At 26.9% G+C, this 25,942-nt stretch overlaps 1 protein-coding gene across 4 annotated transcripts in view; it reads right to left on the bottom strand.

The window, feature by feature from the left end:
- Positions 1-1,333: 1,333 nt before the first annotated feature.
- LOC112602295 (sodium channel protein para-like) overlaps positions 1,334-25,942 on the bottom strand; it is a 59,680-nt gene continuing 35,071 nt past the window's right edge. Inside the window, exons 2-25 of one of the 4 annotated variants that reach the window (XM_025350295.1) lie at positions 18,869-18,962; positions 18,438-18,666; positions 18,166-18,198; positions 15,360-15,515; positions 14,936-15,141; positions 14,346-14,474; positions 13,633-13,724; positions 13,301-13,513; positions 13,158-13,224; positions 12,944-13,088; positions 12,665-12,829; positions 12,315-12,596; positions 11,791-11,934; positions 11,037-11,285; positions 10,841-10,937; positions 10,375-10,443; positions 6,413-6,720; positions 6,103-6,276; positions 5,857-6,019; positions 5,606-5,793; positions 4,416-4,620; positions 3,733-3,855; positions 2,579-2,693; positions 1,334-2,100 (exon numbers count right to left, since the gene is read on the bottom strand). In XM_025350295.1, the coding sequence (XP_025206080.1) occupies positions 2,094-2,100; positions 2,579-2,693; positions 3,733-3,855; positions 4,416-4,620; positions 5,606-5,793; positions 5,857-6,019; positions 6,103-6,276; positions 6,413-6,720; positions 10,375-10,443; positions 10,841-10,937; positions 11,037-11,285; positions 11,791-11,934; positions 12,315-12,596; positions 12,665-12,829; positions 12,944-13,088; positions 13,158-13,224; positions 13,301-13,513; positions 13,633-13,724; positions 14,346-14,474; positions 14,936-15,141; positions 15,360-15,515; positions 18,166-18,198; positions 18,438-18,590 (3,483 nt within the window). In that variant the 5' untranslated portion in view covers positions 18,591-18,666; positions 18,869-18,962 and the 3' untranslated portion in view covers positions 1,334-2,093. Of the gene's footprint in view, positions 2,101-2,574; positions 2,694-3,732; positions 3,856-4,415; positions 4,621-5,605; positions 5,794-5,856; positions 6,020-6,102; positions 6,277-6,412; positions 6,721-10,374; positions 10,444-10,840; positions 10,938-11,036; positions 11,286-11,790; positions 11,935-12,314; positions 12,597-12,664; positions 12,830-12,943; positions 13,089-13,157; positions 13,225-13,300; positions 13,514-13,632; positions 13,725-14,345; positions 14,475-14,935; positions 15,142-15,359; positions 15,516-18,165; positions 18,199-18,437; positions 18,667-18,868; positions 18,963-25,942 lie in introns of those variants that run through there. The other 3 variants (XM_025350296.1, XM_025350297.1, XM_025350298.1) reach the window with 3 other exon arrangements.

Raw genomic sequence — 25,942 nt, 5'->3', positions numbered from 1 at the left:
TATGAAATGTACATTATTAAAAAATATCCGTAGGTAGGCAATATTATCCGACAATTTTCGTACCGCCAAAGAGGGAAGGACATGCCGGTGCGAAAAACGTCGCATACATATTTTGTTTACATTATTCAGCGTTGTCCTTGTCTCAGATACAGCAGATAACAATATAATTAAATTAATTTGGTTATTAATTTGCTTAGTATAAATTTACCCCGAAACAATAATAATAACGTCTCTTAAAAAGTATGCATAAAAACAATAATTTTGTTAACCCTTTAAGCAAAAATTATAGGTAAGAGGGTGTTTACACAATACTTATCATCCATCAATTAACAATTTTTTTACAATATTTTCTAAATCTTAAAACTTTCAACAATATTCAAAAGTGTAACAAAACGATTTTTCAATATTTTTTCAGTATTACAAATTTTGAATCTAAAAATAACAGTGCGTTTAGGACGAGTTTAATTGGTAGTTTTCCAATAAAAATGCATCGTTACAAAATTTGTGCGTTTTTCGAGTGATTGAGTCAAGCGTTTTTTTTTTTTTTTGTTCTTTTGTTCTTTAAGAAAAAAGGTCATATTATTAAGTATTTACGCTTCGTTTTTTTTTTTAAATTTTATTTTCTCTCCAAAAACTGGTATTTATTTAATGCTTTTAAGCGAAAGCGACGTCATTTTGGTAACTCTAATCTACCTAACACATTTAATTTTGAACTAAAAACTTAACAGATTACAACAAATTTAACTAAAAACTATGTTAAAATCTATTCATTAATTATAAATTAAAATTATCTAAAGCGCTTGATGTTATTTCTTTGTTTTCATTTTGGTGTTATCGCTTGTTCAATGTTAATCCCATATTTTAAACACGTATAAATAAATAAATATATAGATGTATATATATATATATATATATATAGGGCTGAATTAAAGCAATACAAGGTCAAGCCAAAACGAAAATGAATAGTCTCTACATAGTAGATTATTTTATTATAAATCATTAATACAAGTTTAATTATTTTTATTATTATTATTATTATTATTATTATTAATAAACATTTTTACAAATAAATTCGTTTGTTATGTACATTATTTTACTTTCTTTTGTAAAATTGTTCGTCCGTAGACAAAAAACAAAATACAAACAAAACAAAAACGGGCGAAAATAAAATAAAAATTCAATCACAGATACGACGTATATAGAAATATCACAGATCATTTTATTTTAAACTGCGTATTTATTATAATTATTGTATATATATATAAATACATATATAAATATATATATATATATATATGTGTGTGTGTGTGTGTGTGTATGTAGATAATATTATTTTTTTTTAAAGGTCTGTCAAATAAAGCCTGGTTTGGTGAATTGTTTTTATGTGTTAAGATAATCATTTTTGATTGTATCATATATTACAGTATATTAGCCAAAACTGTTTAACTGGTTAAACTGTATAGTGTAACAATATTGAAAAGCGTGTCGAGCTTAAATACTAAATAAGTTGTTTTTATCGTTTAGGTTACCAAAATGACGTTCAGTATAATGTATACAATAAGTTAAATGTGAATATACTTTAGCGAGTATAACTTAAGCTCTTCAGTGTCATTTTCACAGACCTACCTAAAACAACACCACAGGCTTTTGTAAGTGCATGTGCAATGGAAATATTCAAACACGCGTAAAAAAATCACATCTGGCACGGTAGGGATCGAAACGTTAGATCACCGAATCATTGTTTTGATTGTGTTTTCAATTTATTAAACGCTTACAGACATATAAATTATTCATGTTGAATAAAAAGAAAAAAATACCCACTGAAATTTACACGGAAAAATGTAATAATTCGATCCCTAGTAGTCATGGTGAAAAACATAGTTATTTTTCATCCAATAACAGTGCACGTGTAATTCATTTATGGCATTTCTTATAGAACAAATGTAGTAATTTAAATTCTCAGTGCTTTGTTTCGGTTCTCTTTTATCTTTTCATTATTTTCATAAGAAATAAAGAGAGAAAGTGAGCTGTTTTCCTAAACAGCGTAGTGTGTAGCCGGCTGAAGCGGTTCTAACAGCCGAGTTAATTATATGCTAGCATCTGAAATGTAAAAAATGACATAAGCAATTAATATTAATTATTATTTCTAAGATAAAAATTTAATTTTCATAACTGTTTTGAAAATAAAACTAATATTTATTTTCTTTTTTAGATTTTGGATTGATGACTGTATTAGTTTTACAATAATTGAAGTGTGTTTTATTTGTGTCATCACACTTTAGATTAGTAAAAAAATTTTGATTTTCAATTATGAGACTGATTTTTGGTAGCAATTTTAATCTAATTGATGGGATTTATAAGATTAACATATCTATTAAAGTTACCTACTCAATTTCGTGTTTCACTAAATACCTATACAACCAGTCGAGTTTCCGATTTGTATCTGTATTGAAAAATAAAAAGATGTTTTTGTTTCAATTGTATAAATAACTAATAATTTTAATTAACATTTTATTTTTAAAACAGCTATTATATTTTTTAAAAATGCATGATTTATTTGCATAAATTTATTTATTACTTTAAACTATCCAGGTCGAAACTTTCCTTTTTGTAATCATTTCCAACTTTATTTCCTTGATGATTTCCAATCGAATTCCCAACTTGGTTCTTTTTTATTTTTTGTTTTACATCACCTATATACACATAATAAAAATGTATTAATGATACAGCCTTACAGATTATTATATTCTTATATATTTTAATGAAAGATCTAAAGCTAAATTTAAAGTTTTATCAAAACAGCCTAACTTTTTATTTTTTGGTATAAAATATAATTTCATGAAATGATTAAACTTTTTATTTATTTATATAATTTGCGAACTTGGTATTAGAAGAGAAAAAAAAAATAATACATATAAATTATCATTAGATTTATGAGAAGTTTCGAAATTTCGATAAATACATTTGTTTTTCATTTTTTATTAAATTAATCGTTTGCAGATATTTTGCAAGAACCAAAATATATACTAATTTTATTTTATAATTGGCTCTATTAATAATTAATAAATATTATTAATCTTTAACTTTGAACTAATGTTAAAATATAAAATATACATTTTTTTCTTAACTAATAAACTTAGCATTGTATCAAAACAAAATTGCAAATAATTTTACTTATGCTATTAGTAATTTATATTTATAAGTTTTATTGATCGATTTAAAAATGGCTGATATCGATATAAGTTCGTAATACATTATATCGATATAATGATATCAATTAATATTAAAATAGTCAATGTATAATATGTATGTATTAAGTGGCGTTGTGGCCATATTTCATTAAAGATATTGGTTTTCTTAACAGGAGTAACATAATGATGTTTTTTTGAAACTGGCTAAATAATTTCAAATTCATCCATTTGTGACATTTACCCTATTCTTTAAAACATTGGGATTATAAATTACACATTTTCATTAAACTATACAGTATAGCTATTACAAATAAATCATATATATATGTATATATGTACAATGTACATATGCTATTTGTAATAATATTCCAAAAAGTAAAAAAAAAAAACTTGGCTTGTTATTTTTTGTATTGAACAAATATTATAAGAACCTAATAATTTTTACTGTAATTGTATTGATAAATTATTTCATTTATTTATAAAACAATTATTATGCTAATAAATTAAATAATATACTATATTTTAAATTATATAAAATTACCTGGAATTGTGAATTCCATCCCGTCACCAATTGTCATCTCCACTGGTTCTTTAGTGTCTTTAAATGGTGCAATAACGTCTACAATTGTTTCGTCAACAGGCAAGTCTATATCTTTACCACGACCTAAAAGTGATGAATACAAAAATATAGAAAACATATAAATAATCGTTTATTTTTTATTTTTAATGATACTACCACAGAATCTACAGTATTATGTTACATATTTTTATTATACTCGTACAATCCTATATGATATAAACATTATGCTATATATGTTATAAGAAAACACGTTTAAATTTATTTTGTTAGTATCTATACGTTTATTCTCAAATTTATTATTAAATAATTAATAGTAGACACATATATTATCATAGGAAATTATTGTTATATTTACTTTAGAACTGTCTTTTTAAATCTTCATAATTATTAATTTAACAAAGTATATTATCCTACTGTTTTCAAAGTGAAAATTGAAAGTATTTATTATATAAAAAGTGTACATGTTTATAAAAGTATAAATTAATAAGTTACTTTTATGTGTTTAACGCTATTGTATACACAATTTTATTTATACATTTTTTATTCTGCTAAGATCGGATAAAAAATAAAAATAGAAAAAAATTTATGATTTTTTTCATTTAATGGGAAATAGAAATTGGAAATATAGTTTAAACACTTCTCACCTGACACTTGAACCGATATCTGATTGGTGAGTTTCGCTCGGAGTGCTTTAAGGAAGTCCATTATATGCTTTTTCACCCATTTATTGAATCGGCCAATACGTTCAAATGCTTCTGTGATCTTGTTTGTGTCGCTATCAGCCGTAGGCACCGATAAATTAGATGAGCCAAAATTACTCAATAACAACGCCAAGAAAAGATTAAGTACCTGAAATAAATCATCTATTTGAACAATGGAAATTTATATTTTGAGATATTCTTGTAAATATTACAGATACAGATACTCGTTTACTTTAAAAAATTATAGTAAGTACCTATTTTAATTTTGTTAATATTTTATAGTCATAGTATCACTAGTATCAGAGATATAATTTGAGTTTTTGTACCTTATTTAAAATGTTGATGTCAAATCTATTACCTCTACTTGAAAAAAGTTATCATTGATGACTATTTGGATATCAAAATTTTTTTAGAACTTATATTTATTTGTATATTTTTTAAACTCTTAAAATTTGGTACATATCATAAAATAGTTGTTAAATTTAGAAATTTTATAGAAATAACAAGTACATTTTTCAATTCTTTTTGTGGCTATTTTTTTAGATTGTGCATATAAAGTTTTTTATTTTATTAATCATTTCAATATTTTAATGATTTCAAAAAATGATTAATTTTATTTCTAAAATTAGCTTAAATAATGAATAAAAAAATTAATAACTATATTTATAGAGCGTTTGATTGAAATATAAAATAACTAATCAATAGCTATTAGTATATTAGATTCATACAGTTAATTGTGTTGCTTTGATTTTTAAGTAGTAATATTAACCATATTAAAGATTTTTCAAACATATAATAATTTTATAATGCTGGTAAATTAGTTTTGGTTATTTATACTAATAATTTTTGAATAATGAATAATAATATCAATAATATTTTACGGAACATAATGGAAAAAAATAGATTATGAATATTTTTTAGATTATTTTACAAAAAAAGTGATTCAATTTGTATAATAATTAAAAATGATTTTGAATTTAAGATATATAAACTCGTTTGACGAATGATAATGGACGATGGTTGTAGATTTTGGAGAGTAATGATACCACTCCTTCGCCGTTTGTATTCAATTGTCACTCTAAATACTTTCCTTGGGTAAAAATTATTTTTATAATATCATAACTTATACATACCACGAGGTTACCGATGACAACGGTAGCCAAGAAAAATGGTATACACGTTGGTTCTCCGACATGTAAGCAGTCCCACATTGATTCAATCCATTCGCCACATAGCACTCGAAATACTATCATAAATGAGTGCAAAAAATCGGTGAAGTTCCACCGGGGAAGCTCGTGGTCTTTGAATAAGTATACTTTTTCTATAAATAAATACAATTTTATTTTTTTTTTTTATCTCTGTGCTAGATAACATTATAGATTACCTGTGTAGTTTTTTCCAAATAACTGCATACCCATAACGGCAAATATAAATATGATTATGCACAACACAAACGTTAGATTACCCAAAGCACCGATGGTTCGACCCATTATTGAAATTAAAAGATTCAGTGTGGGCCAAGATTTCGCCAATTTAAATACTCGAAGCTATAGTTGAATATTTCAAATCATTAGTTAATTATAACTTTATTTTGTCACATAGTAACCATTAGGATTTAACAAATACTTACTAAACGAAATGAACGCAATACGGATAGTCCTTGGTAACCCGCGGAGAGCAATTCTACTACAGATAAAATTACGATGATGAAGTCAAAGATGTTCCAGCCCATTTGGAAGTAATATTTAGGACTCATAGCCATCAGTTTCAAAGCTGCTTCAACGCCGAATGTTGCGCTGAAAAACTGTAAGCGCATTCGGAATTAGTAGAAATTTCAATATTAAACTAGGTAAGCTCGAAATCTTTTTCAACCGTTCAATGTTAATTTTGAGCCGTGGGTAAACATTATATCATTAATTTCATGGTACTATCATACTTACAACGTTAGCTTTGTTGAGGATGAAATCTAATTTGGGATCCATTTCATGATGATCGAGCGCCATGAACAATGTGTTCACTACAATACACAAGGTGATGTAGAGTTCAACGAATGGATCGAATACTATGAACGCGAGTCCTTGCTGAAACTTGAGCCACGGCCATCCACAGTCCCACACACAGAATGTGTCAATGAATTTCAATAACCATACTTGGAACTTTTCACGAAAAGTGGGTTCCTCGTCTTCTTCCTCTTCATCTTCCCCATCTACCGCATCTTCATCTGTTGGAAACACGTACACCGTGGACACTGTACCCCATGCACCCACGAGAGTACCCCCCGTTATTACTATTAATATAACACACATTCACTATCTCAGCACTTTTTTTGTTTTAATCGTTTATAAAATATTATTCCATCATAAATCAAAGTATAATAATCTATTTTACCATTTTCATAATAATACATATTTTATTCAAGAGTCTGTAAAAAAAAAAAATGTATTAAATCCACACTGTCTTTTAAAATTATAAAAATTACCAAATTAAAATTATATTTGAAAACTTTCTAGAATAACTATGATTATGTATTTTTTGAACCCCAATCTAAAGTTTGTAGAATATATTAATTTTATGCACAATATTTTATTTTGGAATATAAAATAATAAGTAATCAGTAAAGGTGTTATAAATTCAAAAACATTCTATTATAATTTTTATAATATTGCAATAAAATTGTAATAAAAATGCATCTGTGTTACGCTCATAGGCAATATGACTACGATTATTCTGCAGAGGTAACATTTAATATCCAGTGCCATTAAAATTGTCATTATTTTAATTTTTTAAATTATTAGGGGTAGAAAGTGTGGGAGAAAATCATTTATCCTCAAGCTTATATTTTGAAAGGTGAATTAGTAAGGTTTATTTTTCATAGGGCTTATGATTTTGTGTAATGATTATTGGTAGGAAAATTCCAAATGTATCACTTAATCAGTAATACCAATTCATTTTTATTAAAAATTCAAATACAAAAATAGATATTTAAAATCTAAAACCTAATAGTAATTGAAAAATTTGTAAATATTTTCATGACTGTCAATTATATGGCAGCGCTTTTAGAAAATGACAGACGCAACATGTCATGTAGTCTCTGCTTTATTCGTAGTCACGCCTATGGATGCGTTTATAAAATACTTTAAATTTAGAAGACCTATTGTTAGAATAAGATATTGTGAAATTAATTCAGCGGTTGTTCTATGTTTATCAAAGCTTTTCTTATTCTAAAAAAGGTATTCTAAAAAAAATGTGAAACAAATATTAATTTTTAAAATTGTTTACATACAAGCGAATTATTTTAATAACATTAAATACAATTTTGAAAGAGTAATTTTCCATCCAGTGATTAAAATATTGGTCAAATTACGTGTAAAATATAAAAAAAAGTATTTAATTAATAATGAGTTGAATCTGCTTGGTAAACTTATTGAATCTACAAGATTATTATTATAATTTAAAAAATATAAGCTAATAAAATGTTAATAAATTGACGTTAGTGCAATATTAAAAATATATAATATATAACCTCAAAGCAAATTTATATGTACTTAGAAAGTAAACATGTTTAATTGCATCATCATATTTGCTAAAATTTAACTATACATAAAATAATAAACTTATTTAGTGTTTTTCTATAGATTATGAAATAAAGGTTACATTTTTTTGTATAATTATTGATTCGTACTTTGATTAGTAAAATTATATAAGCCCATATAATATTAAATATTTAAAAATAATATTATTGATCAAATTATTTCTAAAGAAACCACGTATAGGTACTTTATAAAAGTTTTAAAACATAATAGAAGTTAAAAAAAAAAAAAACTATTAATTTTTTTAGTTTGTGTAAGTGCAAAATATTTGATTAAATATTTAAGTTACAACTTTAAATTAAATTGAAATTAAGGTTTTCATAATTGTTTGTAAATATGTTTATACTTTGGTTTACATTTTGAGTGTTGGGTAAACAAATTAATATGCATTTATTTATTAATTTTAAACGCTAACCTTTTATAGTAGTTAAGCAGTTTATAATGAGAATGTGTTCGTCAATCACTCAGTTAAATTCATTAGAAATATCAATAAAACTTATTAGATTATAGTATATTACAATAAATATGTATGAAAAATTATAAACTTATGAAAATAATTTCATAATATTTAATATATATTGAAGATTTTATGACCTTTGTTCAAATGTATAATGGATACATACACAATTAAAGTATATTTTACATTTTATTACGTTATAAAACAAAAAGGTAAATGTGGATTTAATTAATAAATATTTAAAAATGTTTAATGATTCACTGCTTTGTATTAAAATTTTAGAAATAAAAGTATTAGCTTGCTTAACTTTACTTGTAAAATAATTTATGAAAATATAATAATTTATACGTTGCTTATGTTATTTATCCTAACTTCAGTATATACAATTATTTCTAACTACAATATGAATATCTAAGTACTTTTAAAAACAATTAAATTTTTTCTAGTTATAACTATTATTATTTGCAATCTACATAGAAAGTGTGATCAATTATATATTATAATACACAAAATAAGTAAAATAAAATATAATACGAAGCTTAATTAGTAACTAAATCAGTAAGCTATAGATATACCCAAAATAAAATTAAAATGTATTAACTATAAGTACTACCAAAATGATGTTCATATTTAAAAAAATAACAATCTACGCAATATAATACTCCTTGATAGCTTAAACAAATCGAACATAGAAATAGGTTAAATATTAAAAAACATGGTGATAATTGTTTTTCGTTTACAGTATTAGCTAACAATTTCAAGTTCACATAAATATTATTATGGTCGCAGACTCTTGGATCTTTATGTTTCATTTCAAGAAGGAGAAGAATTAAACGCTATAATATACTATCATGCGTAGACAAAAGTACTGATTAGCAATTATAGTTATATTAAGAGTAATAAATAGTAGAAACAGATTTTGTCTAATAATAGTAATAATAATAATGATAAAATTAATATTATACTGCACACAAATTCTTATTTTTCTTCTATTATGGGCACGATGAGTATGCTGTTCAGGGGTGGGATAAATTTCAGGTACCTATAGGTAAAATATACTTATATCTAAGAAACGTGAATTGGATATGTTTTTTCACTGTAACTTGTATCTTTGATTTTTGCTAATGGTATTAAGTATTTTATAATTAAAAAAAAAAAAAAATAATGTTTAATATAAAATAAGTTTTTCACTTTCAGCATTTTATTTTCATAGCAAATTGATTAAATCAAAAAATTAATCATAAAACTGTTTAAAGATATCAGAACTTTGCAGTGTATAATACTAATCATGTAATAAGAAAATAATAATAAAAAAATTAATATTCTTTAAATCAGATATTGGTTATGCTTATATGTAGGCCATCTACGTATTGGTGATTGGTTTCACTATCATGATTTAAACAATTTAAAAAAATGTATCTTGTATCTCAGATGCATTATTTAGTACCTATCTTAAATTGTTAGAGTAAATATTGTTGTAGATATTTAATATATTGTAACTATATATTTTATTCAAATACCTATCTTGTGTCCATTAATAAAATAAGAAGAACCAATAGATCGAAGTGTGCTACGTCTGGTGAAAGACAATTAATCGTGTTGACAGAGATATTATGGTGTATGAGACTATGAGCACATTTAACATGCAAATCTATAGAGGGTGATAGCAATGTATTGTTTATACAGCGTTTTTTTATTTTTGTCATGGGAGATGAATTACGTTATCACAAACATGACGCGTAGAACATAAACATAAGACATATGTAATTACATTATTACTATTATTACACACATTCAACAACGACAACAAAAACAAGAAGAAATATGTATACGAATTTATTGGTTTAAGGCATACCTGCTTTTTCACTACCCCTACTTTGACGTCCGGCTGCTTGTTCGATGATATCGTTCAACACCATCACGTCTGAAACAATATTACATATTATATAAATATATTTCAACTGTTGTACGTCGCTATAATTATTGCACCACTATAATTTCTGTACAACGGCTGGTCTAGGAATGAATAAAAAAGAGCAAAACCTCAAATTTAATATATATTATGTTGTATGAGTATAAATTAAATATTCATATAGTTTTAAAAAGAGATAAATCACAAATAGTCGTTTTAAATATAATATAAATTTATGATAATAAACTATAACAATTAATGTTGATAATATGGATCAATTAAAAATAAGAAAATAGTCTATGAGACACTATATCTAACGATTTAAGGACTTTCAGTTCAGTTTTATGATCATTTGACGAATTTATATGTAAAAATATATAGCATAACTATTTGGACGTAATCAGTTTACCTCTCATGTCAACAACCGTATGTTTTTGCGAATCATTGTAACTGCACTCGTCTACTTTTTGTTTCGATTTGGACATGGAACTCGTATCGTAATCATCCTGAAACCCGATGTGATCAGTTAGTATTTAGTTATAGTAGATATGTGTGCACGTAAATATTTCTGTATCACTATTACTACTATATTTTAAATGCCTTACGTCTCGGTGATATCTCTGATCAGAGGAATTAAAATAGTTTCTGGCTGACCTCGACCTCAGCTGCCTCTCTTTGGTCATGGGTGGTTTGAATAGATCCGCATGCGACGTGTACGTAATTCGGGACGTGTGTGACGTGTAACTGCTATGCCTTGAACCAAAGTTTGCGTATGACACGGGTACAATGATGGCGCCATTCTCCTCACTCATAGGCGTCACTGCGTTTGAGTCGTCAGCATACGGCAAATGTTCCTGAAAATTTTAAGCGCGTATTTAGAATTTTTATTCGAAGGAGGAAGGAGAAGAAGGGGAGCTTATAAATTTTCCTATTTCCCCTTACATACTAATATGAAATTACCACTAATTCAAATTTTATGACATCGTTAGTTTATACTTTATAGTAATATAATTATTATCGATCAAAGAAGACAGCATACAGCCGTCCGACATAAGTACTTAACCATCACTTTACAAATCTAAAAATAATGTTTGATGAAATAATCGATTGGCGATAGCCACAAATCTTATCATTTACAATTTTTGATCTGTATCAAATTTTATAATCCGATTAGAAGAATTAAAACATTATTGTAATATACTTGTGACAAAACAATATACTATTCTAAAAAGTTTAAAGGGGTGTTTGTCTCAAAGCAACCGTGCACCATGGTGGTTAATTCATATTTTTTTGTGTTCCATTCAGTTAACGTAGATTTGAAACGGCGTGTCAGTGTTTCAGACTATCTTTTTCACTTACCTCTGCGTCGAGTAACGTGTTTAAGACCAACGGCTTTGTATCCGCTCCAGTAAACCTCGGTCTACCGTTTCGGTGTGACAGTTGGTGACTGCCACGCGATGCCCGTCGAATATTGAATGGCGATCCCGGCAGGCTGAGACTTGCCTAGAATTTAAAAGAAAACATTATAGATGAGCTGGTAAAAAATTAAATATAATTATTAAAAATATAATTGTAGTATTGGAGAAAAAACTCAATTGTTGACTGATGATTAAAGTTTATAAAGATTAAATGTACATAATATTAAAAGTTAATAAATTTCAATAAATATACTAATTTTATACATTATTAATATTTAATACAGAACATTTATTTTATTTGTCATTACTTAAGTATTATAAGACTATACCTATTATGCACTATATTATTCATGTTAAAATAAATAGTATTTAACATTTAGGAAAAATACTTGTTAGTTACAGTGATTAAAAAATGCATTATTGAGTTTTTTCTCAACACGACCCCAAGTTGGGCACGGGGCATACTTTTCTTGTTTTGCCGCTTTGCCTGTCTACACTTCCTGTGTCCGAATGTTTGTCGTGACTCGTGATCGACACCGATCGTAGGCTCATTTTCTCTCTATGATGATCGTTGCCAATCCCTCGGTCTTGGCCACCGGCGAACATATTGTCGTAGCTTTGGCACGAAAAGTCAGAAGGCGATTTCGGATGTTGAGTGACGTGCCGCGCTCTTTCTGCACGCTCCGCCACTCTTTCCTCGTGAGCTTGCCTCCGAACTTCCCTGTCTTTAGCTGCTTGTTCCGCTTCCTACGCGTTGTACAAAATTCGTCAATTATTATATATTTGGAGGTTCAGCTCGATTGTAAATCACTTACCCTGATCGCTTCTTCTTCAGCTGCCTCTTCTTCTTCAGCTTTTTTTTGCAACTCGTCGTAGGACATTGCTACGATAGCTAATATCAAATTGACAAGATAAAACGAACCAAGAAATATAATCACAATGAAGAAGAACATATGCCATGGTCCGGCAGCTCTTAACACCTAGATATGAAAATTTTATAATTTTTAAACACAATCTAAGTATGATATAATAATAGTTATTATATTTGCATAAAATATTATACGAGTTCTATGTATTCTGACAGTATCAAGTACCTGTTGGTATAATGCTTCCCAATTGTCTTGAGTCATTAATCTAAATGCCGATAGTAAAGCCCATGCAAATGTATCAAAACTTGTGTATCCATAATTAGGATTACTCCCAAAGCCTTGGATACACATATAACCTTCCTTGCATTGTCTATAATATAAATATAAATAAATAATTATTGTAGTGAAAATATAGATACTTATAACGTAATAGGCTTACCCAGCACCTGTACCGTTCCCACATAATGGATATTCATCTGGTTCATCTTCGCCAGGTTGCCAATTTGCTGAATTATATGAATACGATTATAATTATAACATAATTATTATCTTTAAAAAACTAACAAAAACACGTTTACATACATTTATTTGACATGAACGCAAACCAATTTTCATTGGTTAAATTTCCGGCTGAGCCGTCATCAGGAAAATGTTTTATACATTTCTGTGTTAACACGCCCATATAAATTTGTAATCCCAGTAATGCGAACACAGATAGTGAAAATATTGTTAATATAATGACATCCCTGAGGTTTTTCACGGATTCTATCACAGCTCCAACGATAGTCTTTAATCCTAAAAAAGTAAATCATTAAAATTTTACAGCTTTTCCTCTAAATAAAAATTAATGTTAACATTAATCATATCAAAAAAACGTATTAGTGTAATATGTAATTATGTCGTTTTATATTTACCAGGCACAATGGCTACAGTTTTGAGCGCTCGCAGTACTCGAAATGTTCGAAGAACCGCTAAATTTCCAAGTTCTATACCCATAGTAACGTAACTGAAAATTACAATATTTAACTACACGTGCTATAATTAAGTTATTGTATTGTACTAATTAATATTTGGATACCGATAGTCCACAAAATATTTAAACCTACCTTCTAAAAACAAAGGGCTATATACTAAGTATACTAGTCAAATAATAATATATACTATATGTATGTAAATATAATATATATATATATATAAATATATATATTTTAATATGGCTATGTTTAATTTAAAACCCGATTCTAAATAGTATCAGCTATAGGTCTAAATTCCGAATAAAAACGATTACACTAAACTATAAACAAAATATATATAACATATTTTGAAATTTGATACAAAAATAATAATAATGTACCGATATATACGTCTATTAATATTAATAATATAGATAAGTACATAAAATACAATAAAAAAGTAATTTACCATTTTCAATTATCGTATATATATATATTTTTTTTTTTTTGAAAGTGAATAAACCCAAATTTTATTTTATCGTATGTATTATAGCACCCTGCCAACCTTAACCCTGTCCCTCTTCCACCATCAAAACAAAATACATTATATCTTCGATTGTGGTTATATCGCCCTAGTAACGGTAGATATCTACAAATCTACTTCTACTACTCACGCTAATGCAATAACAATGAAGTCTAGCCAATTCCATGCATCTCTAAGATAGGTGAAGTGTTCTAATATGAAACCTCGGGCCATTACTTTCACAGCCGATTCGAATGTGTAGATGCCGGTAAATATTACTCTGGAAACGATTAGATTACAATATAAAACATAAATTATAAAAATCAATAATCATCCTAACGCTACATACACATAATAACACTATCCTCAACAATTTACCAAGTTCGCTAGCGATCTAGTATGTATAAGCTAAGACTCACTAACGTATAATAATAATAATAATAATAATAATAATAATAATCATTAATTATATAAATGTTGGTAAGTTCTAATAAAATATAATATAAACCTAAGGTCGAATAAGAATATAAATTGGAACATAATATATGTGTAAACATTAGATATTATTAAAGGATATAATAAAAATTACAATAATAGTAACAATAACAATAATAATAATAATAATGACAATAACAATAACAATAACAATAATAATACAAATAAAATAAAAACAAAAACAAAAATTTAACAAATAGATAATAAAATTTACAAAAAGAAGTTTTATTATTATTATTGACTTACTCAGACGCTTCAATAGTCGGAGTTGGGGGCATTATCATGAACACACAGTTTGTAAGTATAGTAGTGATGATTGTTACAGAAAATATCGGGTGGACTAATATGTAAATAGCCACCCGGCGGATAGGGTTGAAGGGGTCGAGTGCCCAGAGGCCATCGGTGGCGCTGAACCTGAAGATATCTTTTCCTTTGCTAATTACTACAAAAGTCTGCAAAAACAAAAACAGCAGAATGATAGACGGTTGTTTTTTTTATGTCATAGGCAACATTATTATAGTATTTAAATGTACATGACATTATATAATATGTATAATGTGTATATAAGGAGGGTCCACTCTGCCACTGCCGTCACCACCGCTGCCCGAGACCGCAAATGGACTTCCACGGCGGTGGAGACCGTAGTCGCGTAAACCCGACCTGTGCTTACTTTTTGATTGTGATAGTAAGGGTCGATATCCTCGAGCGGTACGGACGCTAATTCCGGTGGGAACGTGCCGACCAAACGGACCGGCAGTGGAGCTCCTTGTTCCAGAGTCGCGTCCGGCTGGGGACCTTCATCTTCGTCCTCGTCCTCATACCGAACCTATTAACAATAGAGTTGTACGACTTCTGAGCTTACGCGAAATTATTGACGAGTTCAACCGGTGAAACTCGATCAAACGGTGTTTGTATATGACTATATTGAAATTATTATAGTATAATACTATTAATAATGAAAACAAAATTATACTATAAGATTACAAATTATATACGACGATGCAGCAGCTATTATATACTTGTTCTTTTAGCGTGTTATGTTATAATAGATAATGATATGTTGTGGACATTTATGTTACAGATCAAATGGTCACATGGCACTGAACTTAATTTTTGCAACCATCTAAAAATTATCATAATTTTGTATATTGTACACTTGACAATGTAAAAATTCTAGACGCCACCTGTCTTGTATAATATAATATTTGTTAACTATTACAACGACCATTGATATCGATCATGGGGTGTTTTATCGTATGTGTTTTAGATAATAATATTCTTTGCCTAATTATTTATTGTAGTTTTTTTTTTTCGCGTAATTTTAATGTGTTTCTTTGTTACAGTATAGTTTTGTACGAGTATTATAAATTTATAAACAATGACTACCTACAATAAGTAACAAATAAAAAATACATCAACAATTTTTAACAATATTATTATTTATCTGTGGAAAGGTCTCTACCAAACGACAATCGCTTGTGTATGAAATAGTTCATAGGTACACGGGTATAGTATAGAAAACTTAAAATCGGTGTAATTAATATTTACTATGTCATATCAATTATATTTTCTAAGCACGCGCGTAATTCACATCATAGGTATAACAAGCGCAATTTACAATGCATGTTGACGTTATAATTACGTAAATTGTATTGATGGCATATATTTTATACAATTTAACCGATTTGATACGACACGGTTTTATCATGTTAAGTTGCACTACATTGTGTTCGACCACAATGTGAACACAAATTGTTCACGTCATCACCTGGTACACCATAGTACACCGGATCGGCATACAATACAATGCGTTCCTATTATTACGGCATAGACCGCAATCGTCGCCCGCGCATTCAAGTTATTAAAGGTCGTGAACATTTTTTTTCATCGCAGAGTAGGCAATCGATTTAATTTAACTATTAATTAAACGTGTTATTTATTCGCTGCATTTAATTAAAATTGTTCAGAAATGTTAGCAATAGATAGGTAGCATTGTTATTTAATACGGAAAATGAAAAAAAACCAACAATTTTTCCTAGAACGAATGATAAGTTGCAAATGCTTTGTTTTCATACAAAAACAAATATCAATTAACCACCACCGTCAAATTATTCGCAGAAGTCTTTACATTAAGTTATATTATGAAATTAATTTAAACAAAAATCATATTTTTCATATGCAGTAAACTTATGTTGTTATTAGTTTTATTTACATATTAGTTAGCTGTACAATTCTTTAATATACCTTGAGATGAGTATTATTACATCAGTAACATGAACATGGATAAATAATCAATCATGCACTCGTTTCATGTCAGTTATATTTACTATCAGAGTAATGTAACTTTGTTAAGTGTTAACTAATAATTAGAATTTATGTTACGAGTACAAGAAAAAATAAATGAATACCTTAAATTGTATAATTAACATTAAAACATGTTAGTTAATATTTAGCAAACGAAAATAAAACTCATTGAAATAATATGTGGGTAAACAAAATATAAAAATAATTTATTCGTATTTAAGCAATTAAATTGTTTACGATCTTAACATGTTTTTTTTTGACATTTTTTCAAAGAATTTAAAAAGTAAATTAAACGAGTATCTAAAATAAAGTTTATAGTTGCTATTTGTTTTTTAATTTCTTTGAAATTCTTCAATGAATTTAATTAATAATTCATTCTCATAATATAATTAGCAATAAAATAATAACGATTAATTTAATTTGAAGTTTCAATTAATTACATTGTTTATGTTACAAAATTACTGTTTCGATACTTTTTTTAGTCATATGATTAGGTACCTATGTTGATATGATGATAATAAAGATTCAATATGGTCCAACCAAAACGCATTTATTCCTTGATAATTTTATTAATCAAGTTAAATTAATCAGCTAAATTAATGATAATTATTACTGCGTTTCAGTGTAATATTACCATATAATAGTATAGCTCATTCCTTTTATTTCGAAAGTGCTAACTTACGTTTAGTCTAGCGAAAACTATTCTAGAAACTACTATAACTATAATTATGCGCACCTTAATAAATTGCAATAACTACTTTAATATTATAATACAGACCTAACTAACTATACATTACAATATAATATAGGCATGTATCAATGTATTTAAATGTATACATTTTTTGTAACAAACTTTTTGTTTGTTAAGCTCATTGTCATGACTCATGATACTATGTATAATTTAGTATAATTTATTACTTCGACATTATGGTATGTGATACTAAGAATTTGTGTGATGACATGCTTTTATACATTTGCTAAAAATATTAAGTAGCAAGTAAATTAGTACGCATTATGTACATGGTAACAATTAATAATATAATAAATGGATAATGTATATAATATGTATAATATATTATACATCATATTAAGATATGAATAATGTATGAATTCTAGCCTAATTTGTGGCCTAATTATAAATATTTCCTCTATTTTTTTTTCTACTTGCTTACGTCTTTATTTTTATTTCTCTTCCATGGCAAGGGCTGTTGTCAAATAATAAAACAAATAACATTAATATCAGAACTTGGCACAAATATATACTAGTTCCGTCTTAAATTCCACATTTAAATCACATTTAAAGCTAATTGTAGTTTTATTCCGGACGTCAAAAAGTGTTCGGCTATAAATTTTGCTTCCAAAAATATGGTAGTAGGGTTAAAATTTAACGACGAGAACGTGGAATGGATTCCGGCCGATTTGGCCAGAGTTCAACCAAACTCACCTCCCCTTCAGCTCTTTTTTCCTCAAGTTCTTTCTGTTTAGCATGATCTTCAGCTATACGCTGTTCGATGGCCCTCAGTGATTCGCGGGTGAACGGACGGAATAGGCTTTTTTCTTCACTGGAGAATGAAGAATCGGTGTCAGCAATGGACATGGTCGAGTGCACCTCTTATACCCTCGTCGGCCTGCCCCCTCCGGACTGCTGGAGAGGGCTCAAGCACGTTAACCCTCTATAATAATAACATAAAGTGATTAAATCAATACTTAACTAACAATTTTTTAACTCTGTGGTAAATTATATACTTGATGACCCAAACACAAACAAGTTTTCTATCATTAATTATTAAAATAGTTTTTAATCAATACAAGTTTTTTTTTTTAATTTTCTATTTCTATTGTGAGTATAGGGTATTATAGTGTTATGATATTTACCTCTCGTCCATCCGGAAAATGGCACCTGTGGCGCTCTATTTTGGATACATCCCTTAAACAAGACAGTTTGAGCAGGGTTTGTACACCTAATAATCTGAAAATACCAAAAAAATTATATTAAATCATATAATATTATATATTATAAATTATGAGGATTTAACTAAAATCAATATTTAAAAAAATAAGTATAATATTAGATGTTTAATGTTTTACTATAGATTATAATAATATAAATATTTTTTGGATAAGTAACAGATTATTCTCTGAAAAATATTCCGTAAAATTTTGGTTTAATAATAGTTATTAAACACGAAAATCAACTTCGTTAAAATAATTTTACTTAAAGTTTTATATTTTAAAAATGGTGCAATATATGACAACCATAAGAGCGGATTGTGTTCAATTTTATGAATTCCAACAAAATACTGCTAATAACATCAATTTCTGTTTGAACTTATCCTGCAGTACCGTAGCAGAAACAGGAGAAGTGTAAAACGACGGTAGTATACTGGGTAAAAATAAGGAAACCGTGAAAGAGAAAGTAGAGAAAATTTTAAGGGAAGATACAGAAGAAGAGAGAAGTGTTTAAGATGAAAAAGGAAAGATACACAGACAAATTTAAAGAGAGAGAGAAAGAGGCTATTGACCCTAAATTCTCCAAGGTCTTGCCTAAACTAAGTACTTTATTCGCATACGTAATTATTGAATTATGCACAAAAAATGTCACTACACCCAAATTTAAACTTTATGACATGATGTCGTTTGAAAGTCTTGTGTGTTAAAGTGAACAATTAAAAATGATCACTTAATATTTAGCATATATCTTTGAAATATCATAAGTTAAGTTAAAATATGTATATATATATATATATATAGGTGATTATATTGAGTATAAGAAATTATTTGCAATAATGAATGATAATTTTTTTTTTTTTTTTTTGCAAACTTTAATATGATATTATAATTTATAAACGAAAAAATAAGACTATAATTTTACAAATAGTGATTCCTTAAATTCTTGTTATTGCTCAATTAGTATTGAAGGAATCCAGTATGATCATAATTATATAGAAGAGAAATGTATCTTACCATCGTCATTTTTATAGATGTACACTACAATACATTATTTTACTATAAATATATTATAAAATAAAAATAAAAACCATTTATGATATCATCATATTAATAATAATCTTAATTATTAAATATTTTATTGCGCTCTTAGCAAAGTATAGTACTGCAATGCCTTTCGGTCTAAATGTACCCATAGGAATCATTGTCACTCTCATGAGAATATCGTGAACTCTTTAAACATCTAGGTAAATAACCGAACTAATAACCAAAAAGTACTTCTTCTTACTCAAGGGTTGTAAGAATAAAACATACTCGTATGTATATCATAACAATACATTTAGAGGTACGTTATTTATAAATGTATATACAAAACAACACGGGATGTACTATCGTATATAAGTATTATAATACATGTATGCATCTACTCTGGAGCGAGTTGAATATTATGTATTTTCTAAAATGTTTATTGATTATTTCTTACAGTTTTATTACATTTCTGAGGTTGGTTGAAGAGGGCGTGAGTACTTGCGGGTATAAACAATTGGCTTTGTCCTTGCGCACTCGAATTATGCGTTACAAAAGTGTTATGCTAAGTGAATATTTCATTGCGAACTTTATCATTTGTTTTGAGAGGATATATAACACATGGATATGGGACGACCACTCTTTTTTTTTACCTATTTTGTACAATCCATTCGATATCGAATGTGTACATAATAAGTACACAACATATGCGATGCCCTTAATAAATCCAAACTGTTATAATTTCATAGTATATATATATTATAAGTAAGTATTACGGTTGGAGACACGCTAAAAATTTATAGATTATAATATAAATTGAACATACAAATAATGTAAAAAACTATTGCATAAATGCATTAGTATAAATATCATATATGGATATAATATAAACATGAAACTAAAAAAAAAAAACAATGAAAAAAATTGAATTAGTAATAGTTTTTAGAACAAATACAATACTATAAAGTGTGTTCTTATTATTTTTCTATTGTAAAGTTGTTAAAAAAAATCGTTAATATAACAGATGAATTATTACATAAACTACAGAAGAAAATGAATGCAATAATTATATATGTACATCGTATTTCCACAGGCTACTAAATTCAAAACTAAAAGCACATTATGGAAATATATTTTCGATAAAATATATGATCTGATGACGAGTTTTATTTCATATAGTACAACAAGATGATTTTTTTTCTTTAATATCCATTGTTAAATTATTCTAGAACATTTTGGATTCTAAATGGAGCAATATTTTACGATGATTTGTTTTCTTTTTGATATCTGTCACCTCCTTATGTAACAGTAAAAATTATTCGATCTCTCAGTCAATATATTTTTTCATAGGAAAGTGAATATGTATAGTTAGTACTAGTGTGAGGTTAGGTTAAAATTAACAAGTTTTCAATACTTTTCATAATTATTGGGAAAACGTTTTTCTACACACGGTATTACATTAAAAATATTCTTTTCGAGGTATTTATAGATATATGAAACTTAAAATTCTTTTTCTAGTTTTTCTTCTATAAAATTTATAGAAATTTAAATAATATTTAATATTGTTAAAAAATATGTATACTTGTCAAACAATTTGAAAATACAAATAATTAATATATCACATAAGTTGTTTTTTTTTTTTTATAACTATTTCTAATTAAAATATTGACAAAATAACTATACACATTTTATTTTATTTATTTATTTATTTTTTTTGTTAATCAAAAATATTATTGATGGAACTTAAAATACGTGTTTTACGCAAAGTTGTTTTTAAAATATTTAGATTAATTTTCAGTTCTTGACTATTTATATAGAATAATATTAATAGTAAAATCAATTTAAGTTATAATAGCAATATCTTCTTTCTCTTCATCTTTCTTGACTTCATGGGGTCGGCTACCTTGGTCCTACATCTCCATAGGGCTTTGCCCCCACTTCCACTTTACTTACACCAGCTATTTTCGTGTCATTCTCTATTCTGTCTATCCATCTTTTCTTTGGTCTTCCTTTCAATCCCTATAGTATCAATATGAATATATTATAAGAAAATATACATAGTAATATAAGCTGACAGACCATCTTTGCTCAAAATCGATTTTCGTAAGCAATGATTTATCATTGGATTCAAATTTAACACATCCATTATAGTAACCTACTTAATGATGAGGTAAACTTGACATTTTCTGCAAAGCAAAGCATATATTTACTAGTCTATTTTTTTTTTAATATTATTTTTACTAATAAATAATAATCGAAATATGAAAATTTGAAATATGGTTTGATTTTATGTTTAAAACAAGATATTTTTTATTTTCTTAAAATTTAACGTAACATAATTTACAAGCATAGGTACGTTATATTTATTCATGCTGTTGTAAAACAATTATTCTAGAAATTAAATCTGTTTCAAAAGAAACTCATACAGTGAGGAAAAATTATTTTTACCGTATTATTGATCCTGTTACGGTGTTTTTATTTCAAATTTTTGGGTTTTGAGGAAGTCATATCCACAAAAAATGTTGTCTTGTTTTACTAAACTATAGAATATTATAACATAGACATTTTACTTTCAGATAAATCTATTTTACTAAATTATTTTTGTACTAAAATAAATTAAACTGCTATCAAATTTGAAAAATAAGAATATTACCTAGGGTTCCCCACGTAAGATGTTTTTGATATTTAAAAAACATTATGAGTGTTTTAAAAAGTTAAAACAATTTACTATTTTAATGAACATTTCTGACTCGGTTTAATATCTTGACCACACCCGGATTAGAGTTAAAAAATAACAACGTTCAATCGACAATATAATAGTTTATTATTGATCGTGGGTGTTGAAAAATAGTTTCGTGTCAAATATAAATTCAACTACACATTGTCGAAAGCGTCTATTTTAATGAAAGTTTTACATACGGTCAAGGTAGGCAGGAAACCTTAAAACTTTTCAAAATTAGTGCATTTTGACGATTTTTAGGGATTATTTCCATTTTTAAAATTTCATTATCACTTGTCTTTTTGCCCTAACTACTAATTGCTATCTAAGCGATTTAAATACTTACTTATCTATGTAATTTATAGTTAATAAATTATTTTATACACATGAATTCAAATATTTAATATAATATTGCCGAAGAATGATATCCAATATCTAGGTTTAAAGTTTTCAGGATGATTGAGATGTTTGAATGTATGTGAATTTTCTTCGACTCTTATTGATTAATTTAGAGATAGTATTATTAAAATAATGTACAATATGGTGAACAATATCTCAGTAAAAAAAGAAAAATTCAATTACCCATCCACAAAGTTACTTATAAACTTTACACTAAATCGATTGTCCAATTTTGTTACGTACAAAAAATAATAAAAAACATGTCTTTTGAAACCAAAATTACAATGGTATATAACTGGATTAATAAAATATGACTTTTGTCGGCATTATAATGTATGAATAGCACGCACTCTATAGGTGCGGTATACATCGACAGCCTATGATAGTATTAAATTAAAAATCTATTATTATTTTTTATGTCCTAGTCATAATATTCACGAAAAATGTTTACAGGAGAAATCAGATTATCATTGTTTAACTAAAATATATAAATTATATTTTTGTTTATTAACAAGATTGAGCCAAAATGCTGCCCTATTCGTCACAGAACCGTTCCTTTCGCCACAGCGAAAACTTATTTAAAGACTTATTAATTTTAATATAATAGGTATCCCAGACGCACCAAGGTGGTATCCGTTGTATCCAAAAATAATATAGAGCTGTAGGTGCCGAGTATTCTGATAAAATTTTATAACCCTGTAAAAGTTCTATGACACGTCGATGAAGTCGTTTGAAAAATATAAAAATTAATAGCGGGTGAAGTTATTACGAATACCTAGCCGCTTTATCGCACACACGACAACGTGGTTCTAACGAAAACCTCATGAACCCCAATTGTATAGTAGCATTATATGGTACAGGTCACGCAAACTACTATGGTCGTCGCATTGCAGCTTCTCCCAACTTTCCAAGTGAGGCATGCACGATTCGGCGTTTTTTTCTTTGTTTTTAACGAAAATAAAAACGCACCAAGAAAGTTATTTTTACCATGCGATTAAATTATGTAGATGCGGTGAAACATTTAAATACTCTCTTTCTCTCTCTCTCTCTCTCTCTATATATATATATATATATATATATTTAGCATATAATATATTATATGTACTATAGCACCACGAATTATTTTTATACCATCGTCGTATTTAACTTCAATAACGCACCGAATATATTTCATTATACGTGCATCGCGTGCTCGTGTATTCAAACCGGTGAAATTGCATAAAAGTTTATCACTACGACGACAATAATAATGGGACACCGTTCAGCTAACGTATGTGCCTTTTGTGTGTACAGCAAATAGGTAAGAAAAAAATATCGTAACAACGACGTAAAAAAATATATACCCAATACATTTTACGTATGTATGTGTGGTGTTAATAACAATGTTCTTGTATATGAAGAGGGATTTGAACAAATGTAAAGCTTTTAGTGAATTTGATAGTTAGGTATTTTATGCAGCTAAATGTATAGTCTAGAAGTTTGTCCGTTTATATAAACGTAATTTTATCTTCTCTTGTGAAAAAAAAAAACCCAAAATAAAAAAAAACTACAAAAATCTATGTATACCGTGTACAGTAGGTACACATTTCGTTTTTACATTGTTTCATTCGATGACCTCATTTTGTTTTTTGAAAAATGGATATGTATAAACTATAAAGTAGTCTGTTGCTGGATCATTACATTCTGTCAACGTTATTTATGAAATGTATTCACCTCACCCTACATGACAAAAAACTTATTTACCAAAATTACGTTTTGCTGTTGTGCGCACGTACGAAAAAATAATATTATAATAAAATATAAAGAACAACTCACCCAACGGAAAATTAGTTTACTGTAATTAAGTTTTATGTTTTATATTTTATTATTATTATTTCTCGTTAATATTTGCAAAATAAATTGAAAAATCTTAGTAATTTTGTTTTATATACAATTTCTATAAGAGTAATAAAAGTAGTATTAATACAGTATTAGATAAACCAAAAAAGCTGCGTTTCAAAAAGTAGCTTTTGTTATAATTATTTTTTGAGGTAATACGTATAAAAATTATAATGATATAAAAAAAAAAAAAAAATACCAAAATATGTTAAAAAAAGATCAAAGCTTAAAAGATTTATTATGTTTTTTTTTCATAGAATTATTTAAATATTCCATAATTTTAACTTCTATGAATAAACTTTAACAAGTATACAAATAATACAAATAAATAATCACCGAGAATTAAATTTTAATTTTGATACATTTTCAGTTAATTAGACAAACAAAAAATTGCTTTTACTAAATTTGCAAGCTAAACATTTTTAATGAAAAATGAGAAATTCATAATTTCAGTAGGTATCTATTTATTGATATGTAATAAATTATTTTTAAGTAAAAATGTGCTGTTTATATCTAAAACATAATATTAAAATAGCTTATGTTCAATATAGTAAATAAACATTAACTTAATACATAGAAGATAATATACCGATTAATATTTTGAAGAAAAAAATATGATTGAATATACAATTAAAAAAAATAAATATTTATATTATTTATATTTAATATATTTATGTCTATCAACTAGATAATATTTTAACTTTGAATTTGTTACGTATTATGCTTTTTATAGATAAAAACCATATGACATGTTGTATAATTAACTGTAAATAATTATATTTTTAAATTTTCCATTTTAATTTTAATTTATAAAATACACGTTTTTTTTATAGTCATAAATATTCATAATATTTATACGAAACTAAACTAACACTGTATCTACACAAAAATAATCACAAAATAAGAAAGTAATATACAAGAAAATGTATTATATATTATTATCCTCAGAAAAATTTAATATATTTATATAATTTAAAAGT

The sequence above is a fragment of the Melanaphis sacchari genome, unplaced genomic scaffold (assembly GCF_002803265.2).
Source record: "Melanaphis sacchari strain LSU unplaced genomic scaffold, SCAv2.0 Contig85_pilon_pilon, whole genome shotgun sequence".
Lineage (NCBI taxonomy): Eukaryota > Metazoa > Arthropoda > Insecta > Hemiptera > Aphididae > Melanaphis > Melanaphis sacchari.
This window is presented reverse-complemented; position numbering and strand designations above follow the sequence as displayed.